The sequence below is a fragment of the Homalodisca vitripennis genome, chromosome 6 (genome assembly GCF_021130785.1).
Source record: "Homalodisca vitripennis isolate AUS2020 chromosome 6, UT_GWSS_2.1, whole genome shotgun sequence".
Taxonomy (NCBI): Eukaryota; Metazoa; Arthropoda; class Insecta; order Hemiptera; family Cicadellidae; genus Homalodisca; species Homalodisca vitripennis.
This window is the reverse complement of record NC_060212.1, coordinates 102597097-102616094: the sequence shown is the minus strand read 5'-3', so window position 1 is coordinate 102616094 and position 18998 is coordinate 102597097. Positions and strand designations below refer to the sequence as shown.

General features: G+C 30.5%; 1 protein-coding gene across 3 annotated transcripts in view; it reads left to right on the top strand.

Annotated features, from left to right (window-relative positions):
* LOC124364666 (protein abrupt-like) overlaps positions 1-18998 on the top strand; it is a 40683-nt gene that overhangs the window by 9750 nt on the left and 11935 nt on the right. For 2 of the 3 annotated variants that reach the window (XM_046820312.1, XM_046820313.1), the window contains exons 4-6: positions 1794-2057; positions 3700-3979; positions 6569-6631. In XM_046820312.1, coding sequence (XP_046676268.1) covers positions 1794-2057; positions 3700-3979; positions 6569-6631 — 607 coding nt within the window. The remainder of the gene's footprint in view (positions 1-1793; positions 2058-3699; positions 3980-6568; positions 6632-18998) is intronic. The other variant, XM_046820314.1, reaches the window with a different exon arrangement.

Here is an 18998-nt window from a genome sequence, read left to right as displayed (position 1 = left end):
ATATCCTCTTAACATTTTTGAGTTTATTACAAGTTTGTTTGAGAAAATTCAGCTTCCTGTTAACTCTCTCCACAAAAGATTTATAATTTAATAAATATAATTTTTGCATCTTTTATCACCAATTAGGTAGGTCATAGAAATTGGTTAATTGCAATCAACCTTGTAATATAGGTTTTAGACAAATTGTTTTTCATTTTCACTGATGCTAATGTATAAGTCCCAAATCCACCCCTAAATGAAAATATCTACTATATCATAAATATATGTGTGTATATATGTATTGACCTATGCAATCAAATACAAGTTTATAATCATAAACTGCAATAATTTCTAGAGTATTTAAACAAAATTTTGTATAAAACCAATTTCTTATTTGCATTGGTTTAATGTGTTAGGCAGTCAAATTTTATGCAAAGATTTCAAGATGGCAGTAATTCATATTGAAATCATTACTGTAAATCATATTGAAAATGATTTTAGTTAAATATCACTTATTAGGTATTGTAGAGCAAAATTTTAAACGTTTTAGAAATCTCAGGTCATTTTCAACTACCTGGAGGTTTATACAGTTTTGTGTACTTGTAGAGTTTTAAGTTTTTATGATGTAAGCGATATCCATTCATTGAAACGTATCGTTGCAGTGATTCATTAACATATTAACTGTTGCTCAGAATTATGTAGCAGTGTGCTGTACTGAAATTTAAAAAGATTGAAAATGTTTTATGATTATGTGCCCTAAGTTCTCAAAATATCTAGCCATTGAATGTTTTATCTGCCTTACAATAACTTTAAATGTAATTTAAACTGTGGGGGTTTTATAAATAATTCAAACTTTAATTAGCTACCAAATTTGATAGAATAACATTAGAGACCTCTAGTTTGCACCATTCTTCTTCTTTATATAATGTTTTTAAAATAAGTTGTCACTTGCTAGGGGTTCCTATTTCAAAATTTTGACTTACCCCCAGCTACCCCATTTATGGGGGGAGGGAGGCAAAAAATGTTCATGTATAAGAAACTTCTCAGTTGGTCATATAAACAATCCCTAAAGTAAGTCACTCAATCTCTATTAATAAAAATGTTAATAGGGGGAGGGCGGATTTTTAAGACGCCCGGTATAGTGATGTGCACGTGGACACCCAGTACAGTGTTGTGCACGTAGTCAGTGAAAACTGACTGGATGGGCTTAAAAGTCGAGCACTAGCAAAAGACGGGCACTAATCGACTTTAGATTTTTAACTGACACATGTACGTAAAAATATAGGAAAAACCTTATTTCATTTAATTAACATTGATTTGTTAACAACAAAGGAGTCGTGTCTAGATTTTATCTAATAACATTTTTTTAGTAATATGTAATTAAAAATCAATTAAATTTAAACATTAAAACTATGTTAAAAAAAAAGTCTACAGATTTTCAGTAAGAAAAACTCAGATGGTTTTTATTAATGTAAGTTTTGCATCACCAACATCGAAAACGATGTTTGAACGTTTGTCTTCAAATGCTAGTGTTAAACTGATCAAAAGGCCCCCTGAGATATTGAAATCGGCAATTAACTCTAAGATTAAAAAGACTTCTGGTTCCTCAAGCTTTCTACTTGGTCAATGAGTTCATTGTCACTTGCTGTGATGGTTAAAGATGTTTGGGTACTTGTGTTTGCTAAGCTAATTTAAACTTATCTTTTCAATTTGTATTACTTGTATTGAAACTCGACACACAATCTGTGATGTTTGCTATACTACCTCATATAGTCTGCAGCAATAAAGATGATGATTATTATTATTATTTCCAGAACACAAACTCACTGCCGTGGCCTAGCAGTAACGAGACCCCTACACCTGTCAACGACAGCCCTCTGTCCCCACCGCCGCCCAAGAGGAGTCGCAGCTCGGAGCAGCACACGCCACTCGTCCACCCAACCACACCGGTGATCAGCCGCTTCTCGCCCTCGCCCGCCTCTCTGCACAACAGTCTGAACAACCACTGTGAGCCCAGCAATCGGGAGTCACTGCTCAGTCAAGCGTTGGAGCCCACCAGCAACAACAACACCAACCAGGTAATACCAAACAGCAAACATTACGTCCTGAAATATTTGAACGATCAGATAACTTAAGAGCTGGCTTTACTGGTGACCTTATTAATTAGAGACCTATAAGAAAAATATTAAAACTCATGTGCTCTTTTAATCTCATTTTTAATCGTATAGTAATAGGAGATGTCTCATTTTAAAGATACAATTAATATACATCCAGTTTGTTTTTATAAAAAATATATATATATTTTATTTACTTATTTAGGAAACATTCTCAAACCTTTTTGTACATCATCTTTAAAATATTAAAAAAGTATACACTTACCCAAAAATGAAAAAGCGTTTGGATGCGTATTAATTAAATCTTTAAATGAGACATCTTCCATAACGGTGTAAAAAAATAAGGGCATGTATAGGCATGAGATTGAATATTGTTTAATATAGCCAAATCTTACTTAATTCAATGATTAAATTTAGATTCAACTAACGCTGAATAAAAAACATGTTAAGTAAAGTCATATATATATATATATATACAAACATTTTTGACCAGTACACATGGGGTGACAAATATTTCATTTCTGAGAACATTGAGACTTAAGTTGTGAAACGCCTTCCTGTATGCAACACCTAGAGTTCACTTTGGAATTTGCCTAAAAAAGGCAAAGCTGCTAAAACAGAATTTTATTTCCTTTGTAATAACATATAAAAGAACCTCATAATGTGAACAAGACTGTAATAAAAATTATTATTACAGCAAATATTCACAAAATTTCTCCCACTTGTGCCAATGCGAAGCTGAGCTCTTCGACTGTCTTAAATTTTTCAATTAATATTGTTTTAAATTCTTGTTTGCATGAAGTGGTTCTTTTATTTGTAACTAAGAAGAAAAACACATTTAGTTTCAGTAGCTTTGAATTTTTCTGGCTGAATCTCCAAGGGAACACTACAAGACACATGATCTTATTTTGCCTTTTGTAACGGTCTCCAGTGTGTTGTATTTTCGCACAGGTTGATTATTACTCGTATATTGAAGTTTATGGGATAGACTCACTAATTGTTTATTGATGTTACAATTCATAAGTTACAGAGTTTAAATTTGTGTATAATTTGTGGAACCATATCAAGAATTTTTGTGATAGAAAAAAATTTAAAACTCCGAAACTTTTCACCTAATAACATTAATCAAATTGGAATATTTACAATTTAGTGAAATACAGCTGTAAACGACAATCAGCGGAAGTGAGCTGAGATAAATTGCAATTTCTCAATCACAGACTGACAAAATACAAAGTCAAAGCTTTGCAAACAATTATATTTTGATGCAATACATCTTTTTAAACAAGTCTGTGGAATTTCATAGCATTTAGTTAAATAGGTGGCCAGTAAAATAATAAAAAGTGCACGTCTGCACTATAAGGACGTTGGGAATTGACGCCATATTTACATCTGTATAATACGGACATCAGATTTAGATGATTAATGTATTACCAATTTTCAAACTTTAGGAACTCAAATGTTTTAGCACTAACAGTTAAAGGGATTTTGAAATATTTTAACGTTTTTAACATTAAATCAAAATTATATTATATGATGTGATTTTATTATGATTTATTAAAGTAAGAATTGAATTAATTGGTCTTCACTTTGAAATTTGTTGTTCCAGCTGAAAGGGTCTGACTCGTCAGTGCACGCGCAATCGACGGGAGAGGAGAGCAACTCTTCAGACACGGGGCTCAGTGAGCGTGGATTGAGTGAGCGTGGTGGGGGTAGTGGAAATGGGAACGGTGGGGGTAACCCACCTCTGCCCACCGGTCTCGACCTGGTCCACCCCAAGTCGGAACCCCAGGACTACTCGGAGCACTCACAGCCACACCACAACAACTCTCTGGTCCTCGACCCTTCTCGAACGCCCAACTTTCCCGCAGCCCTCCTCGGATTGCAAGGTCATTTAGGTTCAATTTTGTTTGATTAGTACTGTTTACCGAGTTCCTGGCCAACCCGCTCTATAGTAATGTCCCGGGTAGTTACTGATAGTCTCAATAGTTAGAGAGTAATGAATCACAAGTTGGGTGAATACATGATTTAGTGATAAGCATAAAAATATACATCTTAATTTAATTATTCACAGTCTGATTATGAATTTGAAAGGATATATCTCATCAAGCACACCATTAGATGTATTAAAGAAAAGTAACATTAAAAAACAATAACAAAACCATTGCTTTTACCATTCCACACACTTGGAAATGTTTTAGAGAGAAAAACATAAACATCATGTTATCTAAATGAAGAATATAACATTGATGCAATGTATTAAAGTGACAAAACAAACATGAGACACGAAGACTACATGTGAACCCTGTTGCCCTGCAAATCTAGAACTCTAAAATCCCTTAGATCACTAGATAGCTGATAAGATTTTAGTTAAAAATAACAATTATTACAGAAGTTTAAACTATGTCACCAAATATTTTTGAGGTCGAAGTTTTGAGTAGATGTTTTAAACTGATAATGGTCATTTTATTCATTAAAATTTTTATAAGGATAAAAATTCATCATCTACTGTGAACTTTCTGACTTGCCCGCAAGATTCTTAGATTGTTTGGCAGACTATTCAGTATATTTGATCAACTAATATTTTGAAAACGTGTTTACAAAATGAAGAAGGTGATATGAAAAACAAATTTCCATATAAAATGAAAAGTGTTGGTTTTTTAATCAAATACTATAATCAGTGGTTCGGTTTTAAAATTATATACCACATTTAAAAGATAACAAACCTATTATCGATATCATATAACAATCTGAAATGACAAAACCGGACCAATCAAGAATAAATTATTCAAGGAACAATTTGACTTCTATATTCCAAGGTTGCAGCGTGATGTAGTGTAAATGTTCAAACCCTGTCTGATGATTTAATCTGTATCAGCCCAGTTAATAAAGTGATCACGCTCTATGGGAAAAGATTGCATACTACTGGGATCGTATGGGCTGTAACGGTTAAAGAATGTATGTACTAGCTAGTTCAAATAATTGATATAGTAGATGTCTTAAATTGACAATGTAAATAGAAAAAAAGGACAAACCATGAGTTTTAAGTCAAGCTAAAATCCAGGTGTCTTGTTTTTTGGTGAAAAATTATGTTCTTGACTTCAGAAACCTTTATGGTGACCAGGTTGACTACAAAAAAGTGTACAAATCTGTAGTAGTTAGTAGTTTTACTTAGATTTACTACTAATTTGTGATTCACAGTGATAAGTTTCTTCAAGATAAAGACAATTTTCAAATGAATTTAGAATTGAAAACAAAAAAATCAAAGAAAATACAATTAAATTGGATAGCCTTTCCAAATAAATGTTTAGGAAGAAGTTCAAAAATAGAATACAATGGTAAAGTGGAATATCTGTGTAAAGTCAGTATTACAGATAAGGCAATGAAGAGACAATGAGCATGAGTCAACCACAGTACATGCTCAGAACATACTGGGCATGGCCACTATTTTCAATCACTTGTTATTATTCTTTCCTACTCTTATTACTGTATCTGGAAATTGCTGTTCTTGACATTTGTGCAATTTTTAACACTTAACTAACCAAAACAATTTGTATCTAATGGTTTGTCTAAAATTTACACTTCAAAAAATTATACATATTAGCCTACTAGAAAAATAGTGAACTAATTCCGTCAAAGTTTTCTCCTATTTTTGTTTTTATTTTCTTCCAACTACTTTTAAAAATGTATAAAAATATTTGCAGTAAATCCTGTTGGTTTCAGCTGTCATTATTCTAAATTAGTATTTCATTGTACCTAGAAACCATTTGAATTGATTGCTCGGAAAGGAATTATCATTGTATAAAAAATACTAAAATCAAAATAAGATACAGAGATATTGACAAGTTTCATTAAAATTAATCAGCCTCTTTATTAATTTTAATGCACAGTTTACAGTAACAAAATTATTATAAACACAATTTAAATAACATTTATCTGGTTACATATTAAGTAATGAAACAGATTATATTACATCTCTTAGTCTTAATAAAATAAAAAAGAATTAGAAAAAATTCTGAACAACAAAATCATTTAAGTTTGATCATGATCATGGTAAAGGCTATGGTAAATTGAGATTAAGAGATGGTAAGGCTTCATCTCAGAATACTTGTATCATGTATGACTAGTAAATAAAAAAACTATTTTTGTAAATTGTTTCATTATTTAATACACACTTATGTTCACAACTGTACACATACACTCACACATACTATTTATAAGCTTTGGTAGCCAATCAATACTAATTTTACATATTGATGTTAGTATCATTAACAACACAATCTTGTGTTAAATACCAAATTAGGAAGCAGCAACACGTGCCTTAATGAAAAAATTTAAATTAGTTTTATTTTGTTGTTAATTCATATCTGTGCATTTCCGAATGTTTTCTATCAGATGATATTATCTGAAACATTCACGTATTAGTTTATTATTGTCACCATGTCCTGCAAGGATAGTGAAGCTAATTTCTGCCCTAGGGTCTACAGGATTGCTACCAGGACCTTCAGGCATGCACAACAATGGGCAGGACAATAACTTTGGTGAGTAGACATTACTTGATAACGGTTTTACTAACACCAACTGAGGTCTTGCCACCAACGTCTTCTCATTTTCATAACATTCAACTTTGACTATTATAATATAATGCTAAATTTGTAAACAAGATTATAATTTTTTTTTGTATTTTTTAACTCTTCTGGATTGGTTTTACATAAAAAGAAATAGTAAAGTTATGTGTTTTGTAAATGTATATTTTTTATTGAAATGAATTTGAGTACAATTTTATTTTATTGAAATATGAGAAAATATTGAGAAATGAAGTGGAAATGCTAAGAGCAAATACGAAATGAGCAGACGGGACAGTGGTGGCCTGACTGCAGTGGGCTGGGGGTCTGGTAGTAACTAGGCTTACGTATTGATTGATTTGTCGGTTGTTGTTCCGTAGCTCTCTCAGTCGTTACAACTACAGATGCTCATCTTTACCTCTCCCCTCCCCCCACCCCCTCAGACAGCCCCAGTCTCCTCCCCTCCTAGTGGTGTTGGGAATTGTGAAATATTGTTTCTCACCTGAAAACAAGAATACTGTTGACTTGTTTTTCAATTGATTTAACCATCCATCCATAGTTTAAAATATAGTATTTGAAATTTGACAGCAAGTCTTCTGTTCACATTTAATGAATTTTTTAACAAGCCAAAAGTTGAAATAAAAAATTACAAACTATTTTAAAAAAATAATAAAAGCCAACTTAGTTTTTGGAAATATTTTTTCACTTTCAATGGATAATTATTCTTCAAAGGAGTAATTGGTACCCATATATACTTATTTGTAATTTATAACACTAAAACATAATGTCAAATTACATGATTTTTAGAAAAGTATATTTTTATTGGCAATAACTGACGAGTGGGACTTCGGAAGAAATTAATTAAGTCTATATCACATTTTCTCTTTAAAATAATTAGGAATAAACCCATTTTACAGAGACGTATACCTGAACTACCATATCAGTACTGTAACTATTTCATAATAGCCAGTGTATAAATTAATGCCTCGTGGAATAATGATATGAATGAGCGATTTTCATCACAATTTCTATAAATCATTGGATAAACAATTTTTACAAATTGTTTGGACATGAAAATATGGCTTGTATAACAGCAGGAGTTTGACTCGGACAATGGAAAAAGATACTTCCAACTAGTTATATGTTTTGGTATTGTTGGTGCACTAAAAGAGATAGTATCTTTGAATGTGTTATATAAACAAACATATATAAAAGTTTCATTCGTAATCGACAGTTAAATTTTAAATACATTTTCTGAACTAACGGATCACATTTTAGTGGTTTTTAGAATATAAGTACCTACAGTAGTTATCCTACTTGGAAAAATTAAGTTTTGACCTAAAATTATATAAAGCTTATAGAAGACCAAATTTGTAGGAGTGATATTACCAAATGCTTTTGTAAAGGGAGTAACTAAGCCAACCTTATCCATACTTCTACACATTACCTGACTATGACTTGAGCCTTCTTACATTTCTGCATACTTTACATCCACAAATGAGATCACAAACAACATGAATGGGATTTTTTCATGGTCCTAGCCAATAACATGATTAGATTTTTTCATAGACGTAGCCAATAACATTATTAGATTTTTCTTATACCTAGCCAATGGCATGGATAGGATTCGTTCATACTTATAGCTAATAAAATGATTGGATTCATTCATAGGCATAGTCAATGACTTGAATGGAGTTTGTTCATATAGATAACTAATGACATGAATAAGATTCATTTATACTTATAGCTAATACAATTATTGGATTCATTTATACAGATAGTCAATAACGTGATTGGATTCGTTCATACACATAGCCAATAACATGAATTAAATTTTCATTTACATAATCAGTGACATAAATTGAATTTCTTATACAAAATCAATTATTAATTTTTGAGCTATTGTAATAGTTAATATAGGCCTTAATTGTGACTATTTCAACAAAGCCTATAATTGAAAACATCTTCATCCCTTCAACTCATAAATGTTACATGATTTTATAAGTTTTTGCAAGTTCGTAAATAAAAAAAGTAATAAAATCTATTCAGTAATAAACACACATTTTCATATTTGATCGTATTCACTTATAAATAATCTTTATTGTGAAATATAAATCAAACTGAATGAAGATTTGTACTGACGTACTCATACGAATTACCAAAATTTATAGTCTAGACATAAATAACAACATTCATTTTTGTTTTGAGTTTGTAGTAGCTCCTTATTTTAAAATGTCAGTGCAGTGCAAATATTCAAATTATTCCCAATTTATATGAATTGAAAAATATTTACTGAATTTGTAAAAGAATGCAAAATGAGCCCGGCTCCACCAAATGGCTTTAGGAATGTTGATATGCCTGTGAAATAAAAAAAAATATATTGTTAAACTACAAACCTATGGATTTTAAAACATGTATAAGCCCTAATTTTGGATTTTATAGTAATCTTCATATTTTATATATTATTTGTAAAATATTAAAAATTTTGGTCTTAAAAAATATTATATTTCAGTATTTTTTCAATGTGTATTTATTTAAATAAAAAAGAAGTATTTTATTTTACCTCAGTTTTGAGTAAAAAACTATGATTGTTATAAACTAAAGCTTTAGTAATAATCAAAATTACACATGTACTATGGATTTCGATGTATTGAAGCTGGTTCTTGTGATTCATTCATTCTTTTCTCATTGTTTATTTTGATATAATCAGTAACTCAAACATGTTTCTGTCTATGACTTGAGATTAGCAGGATTCTACTAAATAAGTGAATGGTGAAGAAAACACAAAAAATGATTAATTACCATATATAACCTGATGAAGATTCTGAGTTTCATTTTTGTTTGCTGTAATGTATAAAATAAATAGGATTCCTAGTAAACCTTATCAATAACGATCTATTGATTAATAGAGAATCAATAAATAACAAAGAATTACTTTGGTTATACATGTATTAATTAATGAAGTTTAAGCTGATGTAAAGTTTTACCTAGGTTATGGTAAAGCTTTGTCAATATATGATGAAAATATATTGTAATATTTATTTAAAATTGAAGCTGAATTAGCTAGATTTTTTAAGTAAACATGATACTTAAATTAATTAAACTAGTTAGTATTTATCATTGACGTAACGTATTATTTATTATTCAATTCATCTCTTAGAACTGTGTTTTACATTGATATCTACATTTTATTGAACTTTTACAGTATATATATTGTATGCTGGTATAGCCAATATGTTATTAGATTGTCAATCTACTATGAAACAATCAAGTTTGGCATTAAATACCGTAGTTTACTTGTTCTTTCTTTATTTTACTTCTCATTTCATACTTTTATTTTTTTTAGCTTTTGTCACCATAATTACCATGTGAATAAATGAATTTCATCTTTGTCTCCTTCTCTTTATCATAATATTGCGCTCGGTTGTGTGGTTCAGTTTTGTTCTCCTTGGTTTCTGAGGCTGATGTTGACATATCTCAGTGACTGCTGACTCGTGTTGTGTTCAGTGTCAGTGTTTAGTGTTGTGTGTTGTGGTCAGTGTTTACACTTGCGAGGTGGCGGATAATGGCGGGTGGTTCCAGGGTCGACTGCCGGCTGGCTGTGGGAGAGCTCCGGCGAGCCGCCCGCCAACAAACCGATCTGCCCCGAGTGCGGCAAAATCTACAGCAACAACAGCAACTTGAAACAGCACATCGCGAATGTCCACTCGTCTGCGCAATCCTGGGAGTTGTGCCAAGTGTGCGGCAAGAGGTTCAAAACCAAACAGTACTTGCAGGTACATCTTCTGGCCACCCACGGCATTCGCCAGCGCAAGAGCTATAACCCCTTTTATCCAGGGGAGGTGCAGAACTGAACGGATGAAGGTAGTGCATGTGATCGGTGGCCGAACAAATGAAGATCGGGTCGCATGTTACCATCAAATCGCCCGTTGCTGTTTTTGTTGTGATGTTGGACTAATTGAACACAAGGTGTCACTGTATTTACATCAACATCACGTGTACTTGGGATACATTGGTGTCATGGTGGACATTGTGTTAAAAAAAAATTCAAATTTTAAATGCTGTAAATATTGAACCCTTAATTTATTGAAAGTAGGCTTTAAAAGTTATGAAACAATTTTATAAGAAAGATTACATGAGATTTTAAAGAAATAAGACTTTACTGAATGTAAGCCTACTTGCTCGTCTTTGTGGAAAAGAAGTTGAATACCTTTACAGTCCTTACTCCCAATACTAAGCACATGTGGAAAGGAAAGAGTTGATAGCAGAAAAAGATTGAAAGGCCGTGGACTGATTACGTCTGCGGTTCCAGAGATGGCGGTGGAGTCGAATCAAACCAAGTGTGCTCCTACAGCTCTGTGTAACTTGAACCAACATGTAGCCAACGTTCACACCCCCACAATGCACTGGAAGCCTTGCAAATCTGCCACAAACTGTTCAAGACACATCAGTACGTGTTCAAGACACATCAGTACGTGTTCAATCATCTGCAGTAAACACACGGTGTCGGAAAACAAGCTACCTTAGGGGTGTAATCATTTTAGGACTTTCCTGGATTCTCAAAAACTTGATTCTCATGTGGTTAGACAGTACTGTAATAAACTGAAAAGAACAGAAAGTTTAAGTTTGAAGAACAACTGTTAACCACAAATGTCAAATGAATGTCATGAATATAATAGCAAGATTTACTATTTTTTATCTCAGATTGATAAATATTCAACCACTGTGTTTTGTTGAAAATGTCTTAGTAGAAAATATTGAAATCGTTTTAAAATAAAATTAGGCTGATAAATTACGTAATATTTTTACCACTGTCTTCATTAAAATTACACCGATTAAGCTTAATACATTTAAGTTCAAAGTTTTCTAGAGATTTTGATGTTAAAATAACATTTTTTGCCATGACATAAAAATATAGTGTATTAATAAATATTTAATATAGCAACGAAACCATCCCATTAATACTTTGTATATAATATATGAAATATGTAATTGTCTAATTTCAATTCAAAATATATCTATGGTCAGATCTGTTTTATAAATGATCCAAATAATTAAAAAATGAACAAAAATAGTGTGAAAATATTAATTTAATATAATTAGCTAAGTTCAACGTGTTGTTGTTTGTAAAATTAAATGTTGCAACAGTCTTTAAACCGTCATACTTTGATTTGATTACAAACTTGTAAAATAACCTAAATAAGTGTAAATGGTCTATGTATGTTGTTTGAATCAGGTTTAACTATGTATTTATTGTTTACTCTGTTTTAAAATAAGAAGTTGGAAAATAAAATGTGTCCTCTTCCAAAAATATCTTTCAAACGGAGAAATTTTGTCAGAGTAGAATCGTTATTGTATATTGTTTCCTTCACTGTTTGTTTTATCATCTGCCACAAACACAAAAATTATTTCTGAAAAGATATTGATTTCTGGTTGCAATGCCAGTGCAACCAATACACTGTGCGTGTGTGTGATGAGGGGGTTGGGTGTTGCAGGGCCCTCCCCCTCATCCGACCGTCCCGTCTGCCCGTACTGTTCGCGGCTCTATAGCTCCGCTTCCAACCTGCGCCAACACGTCATCAACGTACATCTTCCGACCAGTCAGGACCAGTGGCACGACTGCTCCATCTGTGGCAAGAAGTGCAAGACCAAACACTACCTCATCAACCACCAGTTGCAGGCCCATGGCGTTCGGCAGCGCCAGTCCAACGTTTTCTGAGACTTCCTCAAAGCTCTGTTGGCTACCAAGAGCGGGAACCAGTCGTAGGGTTCGTTAAGCCTAATATTATCTGCCAGAAAGTCTTCTTTGGCCAAATATTTCATTTATACTGGACCTCGTAAACTATTGACGTATTTGTATGCTTATCTGGACTATAACTATGTAGGCCTAACATCACTCAAATACTCATATGTATAATTTCGAAAAGGACTAATATAGCCAAACTTTAGAATCTTTATAATAATTGCCATCACTACTTAATTTGTAACTAATAGGTAATATGAAAAAAAAATAGAATTACTAGAGTTCATTTTATTTTTTAGGTATTAATAATTCTACCACAAGTCAAACTTAACTATACAGGGTTAATAACCCTGTATATAAACGGTACTTCAATTTTGAATTTTATTCACCACTGACAATAACAGTATCCCGGTTTTATTACAAAGCTAGGAATATGTTCCAAATTAATGTCCTTGTATAGTAGTAAAAAGTATTATTACGTTAAACCAAATGCATTTCAAAAGTAGTGTTAAATTAATTTGTATAAATAATTTTTCATCGTTATACAGCCATTTTATGTGTTTAAGGGAAACAGTAATACTTTTTTGAAATATTTTTGTCCAACAGTTCCTTTTTATGCTAAGTGCCTTTAGATTTTTGTCACAGATAAAATAGCCTATCTTGTTCATATTCACAATAGTTTCATAAATATGAATAAGTCCCTCATTAAAGTAAACAATAATTGCATCAAAACTTTACTGATTTACTGGTACAGGCATATATTTTGTATAATTTTGATATATAGTTCTTTTAATTAAAAAAGTTAAACAATATCAACAGGTTATTTCAAAATCTCTAGAAAAACTGCTTTTATGTAAATCGGAAATTTAAGTAAGGTAAGGTTGTTGTCATAGTTTTAATTTTATTACCACATATATTAAAATTAACAATCAGTATAATAATAGATTGTTCTATGTGAAATGTAGAAACTATGAAGATGTCATTCAATACATATCTATCTTTTACTCTTGGAAAAGGTATTTTTATGTAAATGTGGAACCAAAATCTAGTCGCTTAAAAAATCTAAAGAGAAATATTCTGCTTAATAAAATAAAACACTCACTATTGAACTTAAATTTGAAGTCTGGACTTATATTAAGTATATTTATTTTATATTTGTCTAGTTTTGTAAAAGTAATTAGATTTCTCTGATGTTTTTGTGATACAATTTGTATATTGTATATTAGAAAATACATTTAATTTTTAGAAAATTTTTATATATTATTGAACTTTAATTCTTGTGTTAATAGTTTTTGTTAAAAGTATATAATATTAAATTGTATTATTCTCGTCCAATCCCAATAGTAAGATTAATATTATCATGCTATGTATAGATATGCCTAGATTATAAGCTTTGAAATAATGTTCCTTATAGGATAATGTATTGTCAGCCAGATAAGGTATTTAAAAGTTATAAGTATTTTGTGTATTTTATTTTATAGTAGATTACTAAAGATACTAAAATAATAATCAAAGGCTACCTTTTTATATTTATCACAATGATTAATTTATATCACAATGTAACATTACAATATCATAATAGTTCTATTACCAGTAGGAAAAGTGTCTAATGTTGCAGTCTTATTGTGGAAGAGGCTGCAATTTTGCAGCATTATCGCTCGATCTAGTGATATTGTGGCAGAGTCAAAATTCATCGTAAACCAAGTATATTATTAACCAATTGTTAATATTGTATTTTTCCTCAAAATATAAAGTTTTAGAAATATTTTTTTAATTTTTAGATAGATATCTTTGAATTTTAGAAGCATTTTTGTGTAGCAAGGACATATTAATATCATATATCACTGAACATTTATTGCATCAAATAAGTTTTCATTTCTGTATACCTTATCTGGCAGAAGACTATGTCATTGCGTATGGACAGCACAGATCCTATATAATATGACAACGCAAAATACTATTATATAAAATTAGCTATATTGTATTAACTAGAATCTATAGTTCGTGTACTACCATATCATAGGACACTGTTGTATACTTAGACGATATTGTAGAAATTATACAATGCTACTATAGTTAGCTATAATGGTGCTTTAATTTTGTGATTTACATTTTATTTATTACCAAGTGTTAAATATATCATAAGTAACACTTTTAAAGGTTTTAGTAATTTTTAGTTATATTATATTTTAGAATTAAAATGGACCATGGTTCCTTCTAAAACACTAGTTCGGTTTATAGAACTTAACTATCATAGATTACATTCTGCTATTTACACAGTATAAGTGTATTTGTTATTATAAAGACCAATCTTGTTTTATTTAAGTAGAGCGAACAGATGTTTTGTTTTCAGGGGTCTTAAATTATTATGTTTTAAATTTCATTACAATTTATAAATAATATTGTTTTAGAAAAATTTATCAACATTTTCTAATCAATTATTTTTAAATGTTGACTCAGTAAATTTTGGTAGTAATAGTTACTATTTCATTTCTTTAAGACATGCAGGTTTGCTTAATAAAATAGTAAATGTTTTACTAAATTTATCTAAACATCATAAACATATAACCAATACATAAAATTAGCAATTTCTATTCCATCAGACTTACAATATTTGTTTACTTATGGAACATTAAACTGATCAAAGTAAAATTTATTGGATGAATAATATTTTATTATCAATAAATGCTGGGAATGAATTAACATTTGCGTATGATTAAGTTGTTAGTAAAAACCGGCTAGTTGGAAAATTCTCACATAATGTTGTTTTCATGTATTTGGCCAAACGGTGTCAACATGTCATTGGGCTCTTTCCTTGAACCATTTGGCGACAGGGCTAGTTTCAAGCTTCAACGAGGCCAATGCTACAGATTCATTCGTTACAAGCATCTGTCTGAGTAAGGTTTTTTGCCCATACACATAAGCACATTGGGCAAGTATAATTCCCAAACCAGTTTCAGAGCAGCATTGCTCGCACAAGGTCAATGATACTTACATAACTCGATCTGTCAGAAGGCAACTATTAGTACAACGCACAGCCGCGTTAATAACTGGTCAGGCAGCCTCTCTCTGCTCATCCCAGTTGCTCAATTACGCGCTGCGTGTAAACGGGGGCAATAACAGCGGTACACTCTGCAGAAGAAAATCAACTCCTATTTAATTTATTTTAAACTATTTAATAGCGAAATCTTAATTGTGAATTCACACGTGGTAAGATATAAATGCATTTAGCACAGTAGCACGACTCGATTTCTAGGAGGTTCACATTATATTAGTTAAATTTAAACATTATTATATGTTAAAAGAATCAGATTTATTACTGTTATAAATTTTGAAAATACTTTATTTAAAACTATAATTAATATCCAAAAAAAGGTTTTATAATTAATTATTTAATATCACATACATTTAATATCAGTATGTTGGAATTTTTTATTTCAACATCATTACATTATTAATTGTACTGATCATATAAAACAAACACATACTGTCCACGAGAGCGAAGAAAAGCCATGGCTTGGCCAGCTGTTTGTCTAAGCCCATTTGTTACGTTTTCAGTTTGGCAGGTGTTTTTTCCTAGTGACTTACGCATACCCAACTTCATTAGCCAATGATGAAATTGTTTTTAAATGTTGATAACTTGCTATATGCTTGAATTGTTTATGTAATTGTAAATAACAGCTAATACTATTAAACCACTATCTAAAATACGTACAAAACATGTTAAAAAGGGCTAATTAATACGGTAAGCATAAAAGGAAAAGGTTAGGAAGTGTGGATCAAACTATACATAAAAGTCAAGGGAAATCATTAGACACAGAGACACGCGATTAAATCAGAAAGCTTTATTCATAAACATCAACTTCAGAATAGATGTGAATAAAATACAATAGAATACGTACAATTGGTTTACGGACAGCAGATGGTGTTTGTCCAGAAAATTCACACGATAAAGAAAAGCTTTTCAAAGATTGCTGAAGACCGGCAACAGCGAGATGGAGCGGCAATTTTGAGTTAAAAGAAGGTCGCCCTTCTTGAAAATTGGAGTGATTTGTGATTTTGAGGGAGGAAGGAAACGTTCCCGATTGAAAAGAGAGGTTGATGATCCGTACAAGCGGCCCCAATAAATGCTTAGAGCACTGTTTTAGGAGCTACGTTGACGCGTGATTTGAATCATTAGACCGCTTTTATGGAAAGTCTCTTATTAGAAAATGCTATTTATGACATTGTAATACCTTTGGGAGAGTGCAGTAGTGAAGAACAAACAAGGTCAGTGAGTACTGATTCTGGCGAAAAAGTGAACACGTTGGTGATAATGCCATTCTGGTCCCACAGTAGGCTCAGCCTATACCCCTAGAGGAAAATTATGCCTATATAATGAATCATGTGCATGCTATAGATGCATATGTTTTTTGTGTTACAAAGTATTTTGTCAGTCACAATATTTTATTAAAATAATAGGGTTTTATATATATAAAAACATATTTGTATAATGCGAATGGCAAATATATAGATTAATTCATCTGTGCTGTTACTGTTTATTAATTAATAGCCTATAGAAGAAACAAATATAGAGCCCTCATTTGAAATTTAGACAAAATTCCAGGGATTTATTATCTTGCAGACAGTACTGAAAGTTGTTAATTTGTAAAAATATATATGAGTATGTAAACAACATGAATTAAATTTCAGTATCATTTTTGATCACAATGATTTCTTGTTTAGTAAAAAATATTGTAGAAATTAATATATAATATTTTTATTTAGCCCAGTGTGTACCGTGGCCATTTTCCAAAGTTTTGTAATGAGTACCATAGTGATTTTAGTAGATTAGAAAAAAATATTATATTAACTTTATAACGCTTTATTTAAATTTTGTCTTTTTATAATGCAGTGACAAATGTAATAATAATTTTTTAAATTTATTTAATAAAAAATGTGTTATTAATTTAATGTTTAGTTTTCATACAATTTTGATTTCAAACTTGGTGTATGGAAGGAATATTTATACCATGTGAAAGGCTTTAAAAGTGACAAATGTATTATAAATAGAATGCTGCCATACTCACTATTGTTCACTACAATTAACAATTACACTGAAATTCAAACATCTTTCATTACAAAACAACTCAGTATTATTGATTATTACGAAAATAGCATGACACTAATAAGTATAAAGTGTACTTCTATATATTTTCCTGAAACATACAATTACTGTATGAATAAATGCAACTAATAGTAAGAACAACATTTTCCAACGAAATCAAACTTGTCACCTTTAGGTCACTTCACAAACATAATATTTTTTAATAATACGTAAATATAAATATTAAAATAACATATGGTAATGGATTTTGACATAGGGTTAGCCAGTTTAAAATATTCAAATAGTGTTACATTTTAATTTTCGTACAAATTGAGAAGAGAGTTGAATCGTCTTCATTGTTTATAAAGTTTTCTTTATATTTATTAATGTAAAATGTCTCCTAAGCATTCAGGTACATTTTATTTTTATAACTTCTTTTAATAAACATAAATTTGTATTAGTGATTATATAAATATTCAATGCAGTGTTTCACAACAGCAGATGTTTCTGTTTTTCCATATTTTATGTATCCAATACATTCTCTAAATTGTAATTTGGTGTTCCTTTTTGTTTGGCAAATTTACAATCTATCACAGTCATTGCATTTAATTTTACAAATTCCCAATTTGTTTTCAAAAAAAATTTTGATATACCGAAAATTTTTACTTAAAATATAAAAAGCAACAACGAAAATAAATAAAATAAATTTAAGCTATGCAAGAATGTCAATAAACAAATTCTTTGTCAAGAAAGAACTCTTTTGTACACCAACACATTGGAAAATTGTGTACTTATTATCAGTTGCACTAAATTTAATATTGAGCTAACAGAAAAATAACAGTAAAGTAACAAACTAATTCATGTATCACTTAAGAAAAAGAAAAATTAATGAAACTCATTAACAGTTATTTTGAAAGTTATGAGTTATCGTTATAACAGTTTCCTTTCTGACTGACATTGATTATATACACTTTTGTATCTTCACATATATGAACTTCGGAAAGATTATATCATAAAGAAAAAACAAATCCATTCAAAACACTAGAATAGTTTTAAAATATTTTAAAAGAGTATATAAATTATTATATTTTAAATTTGAAGTTAAAAAATTTGCATATTGTGTTTAGAGAAGTAGCAAAATTAGAATTTGATAAATATTGATACAATAATACTCAAAGTAAATACTGTTAATCAACAATGATAAACTACATTCTTATTACTTTTACTTCTAACTTTCTTTTATTTCTTTTAATTTCCAGTCAGTATAATAATAAGCAATAGAATAAGATACATATCTCATATTTTAACAATAATTTATGTTATGCGTAATAATTTGTATTAAGTGTAATTTATACATTGATGAATAACGTACGTAGATGTTTATTTTTGCAAAAGTTTACATAAGTTTTTTTTTGTACAGACTAGACAGGTATATAACTCGCAAGGCTAACTACTCCCTATATCGTAGTGCCATATGTATTATAAAAGCACAATCGGTGTAGCTTCCAAGCGTC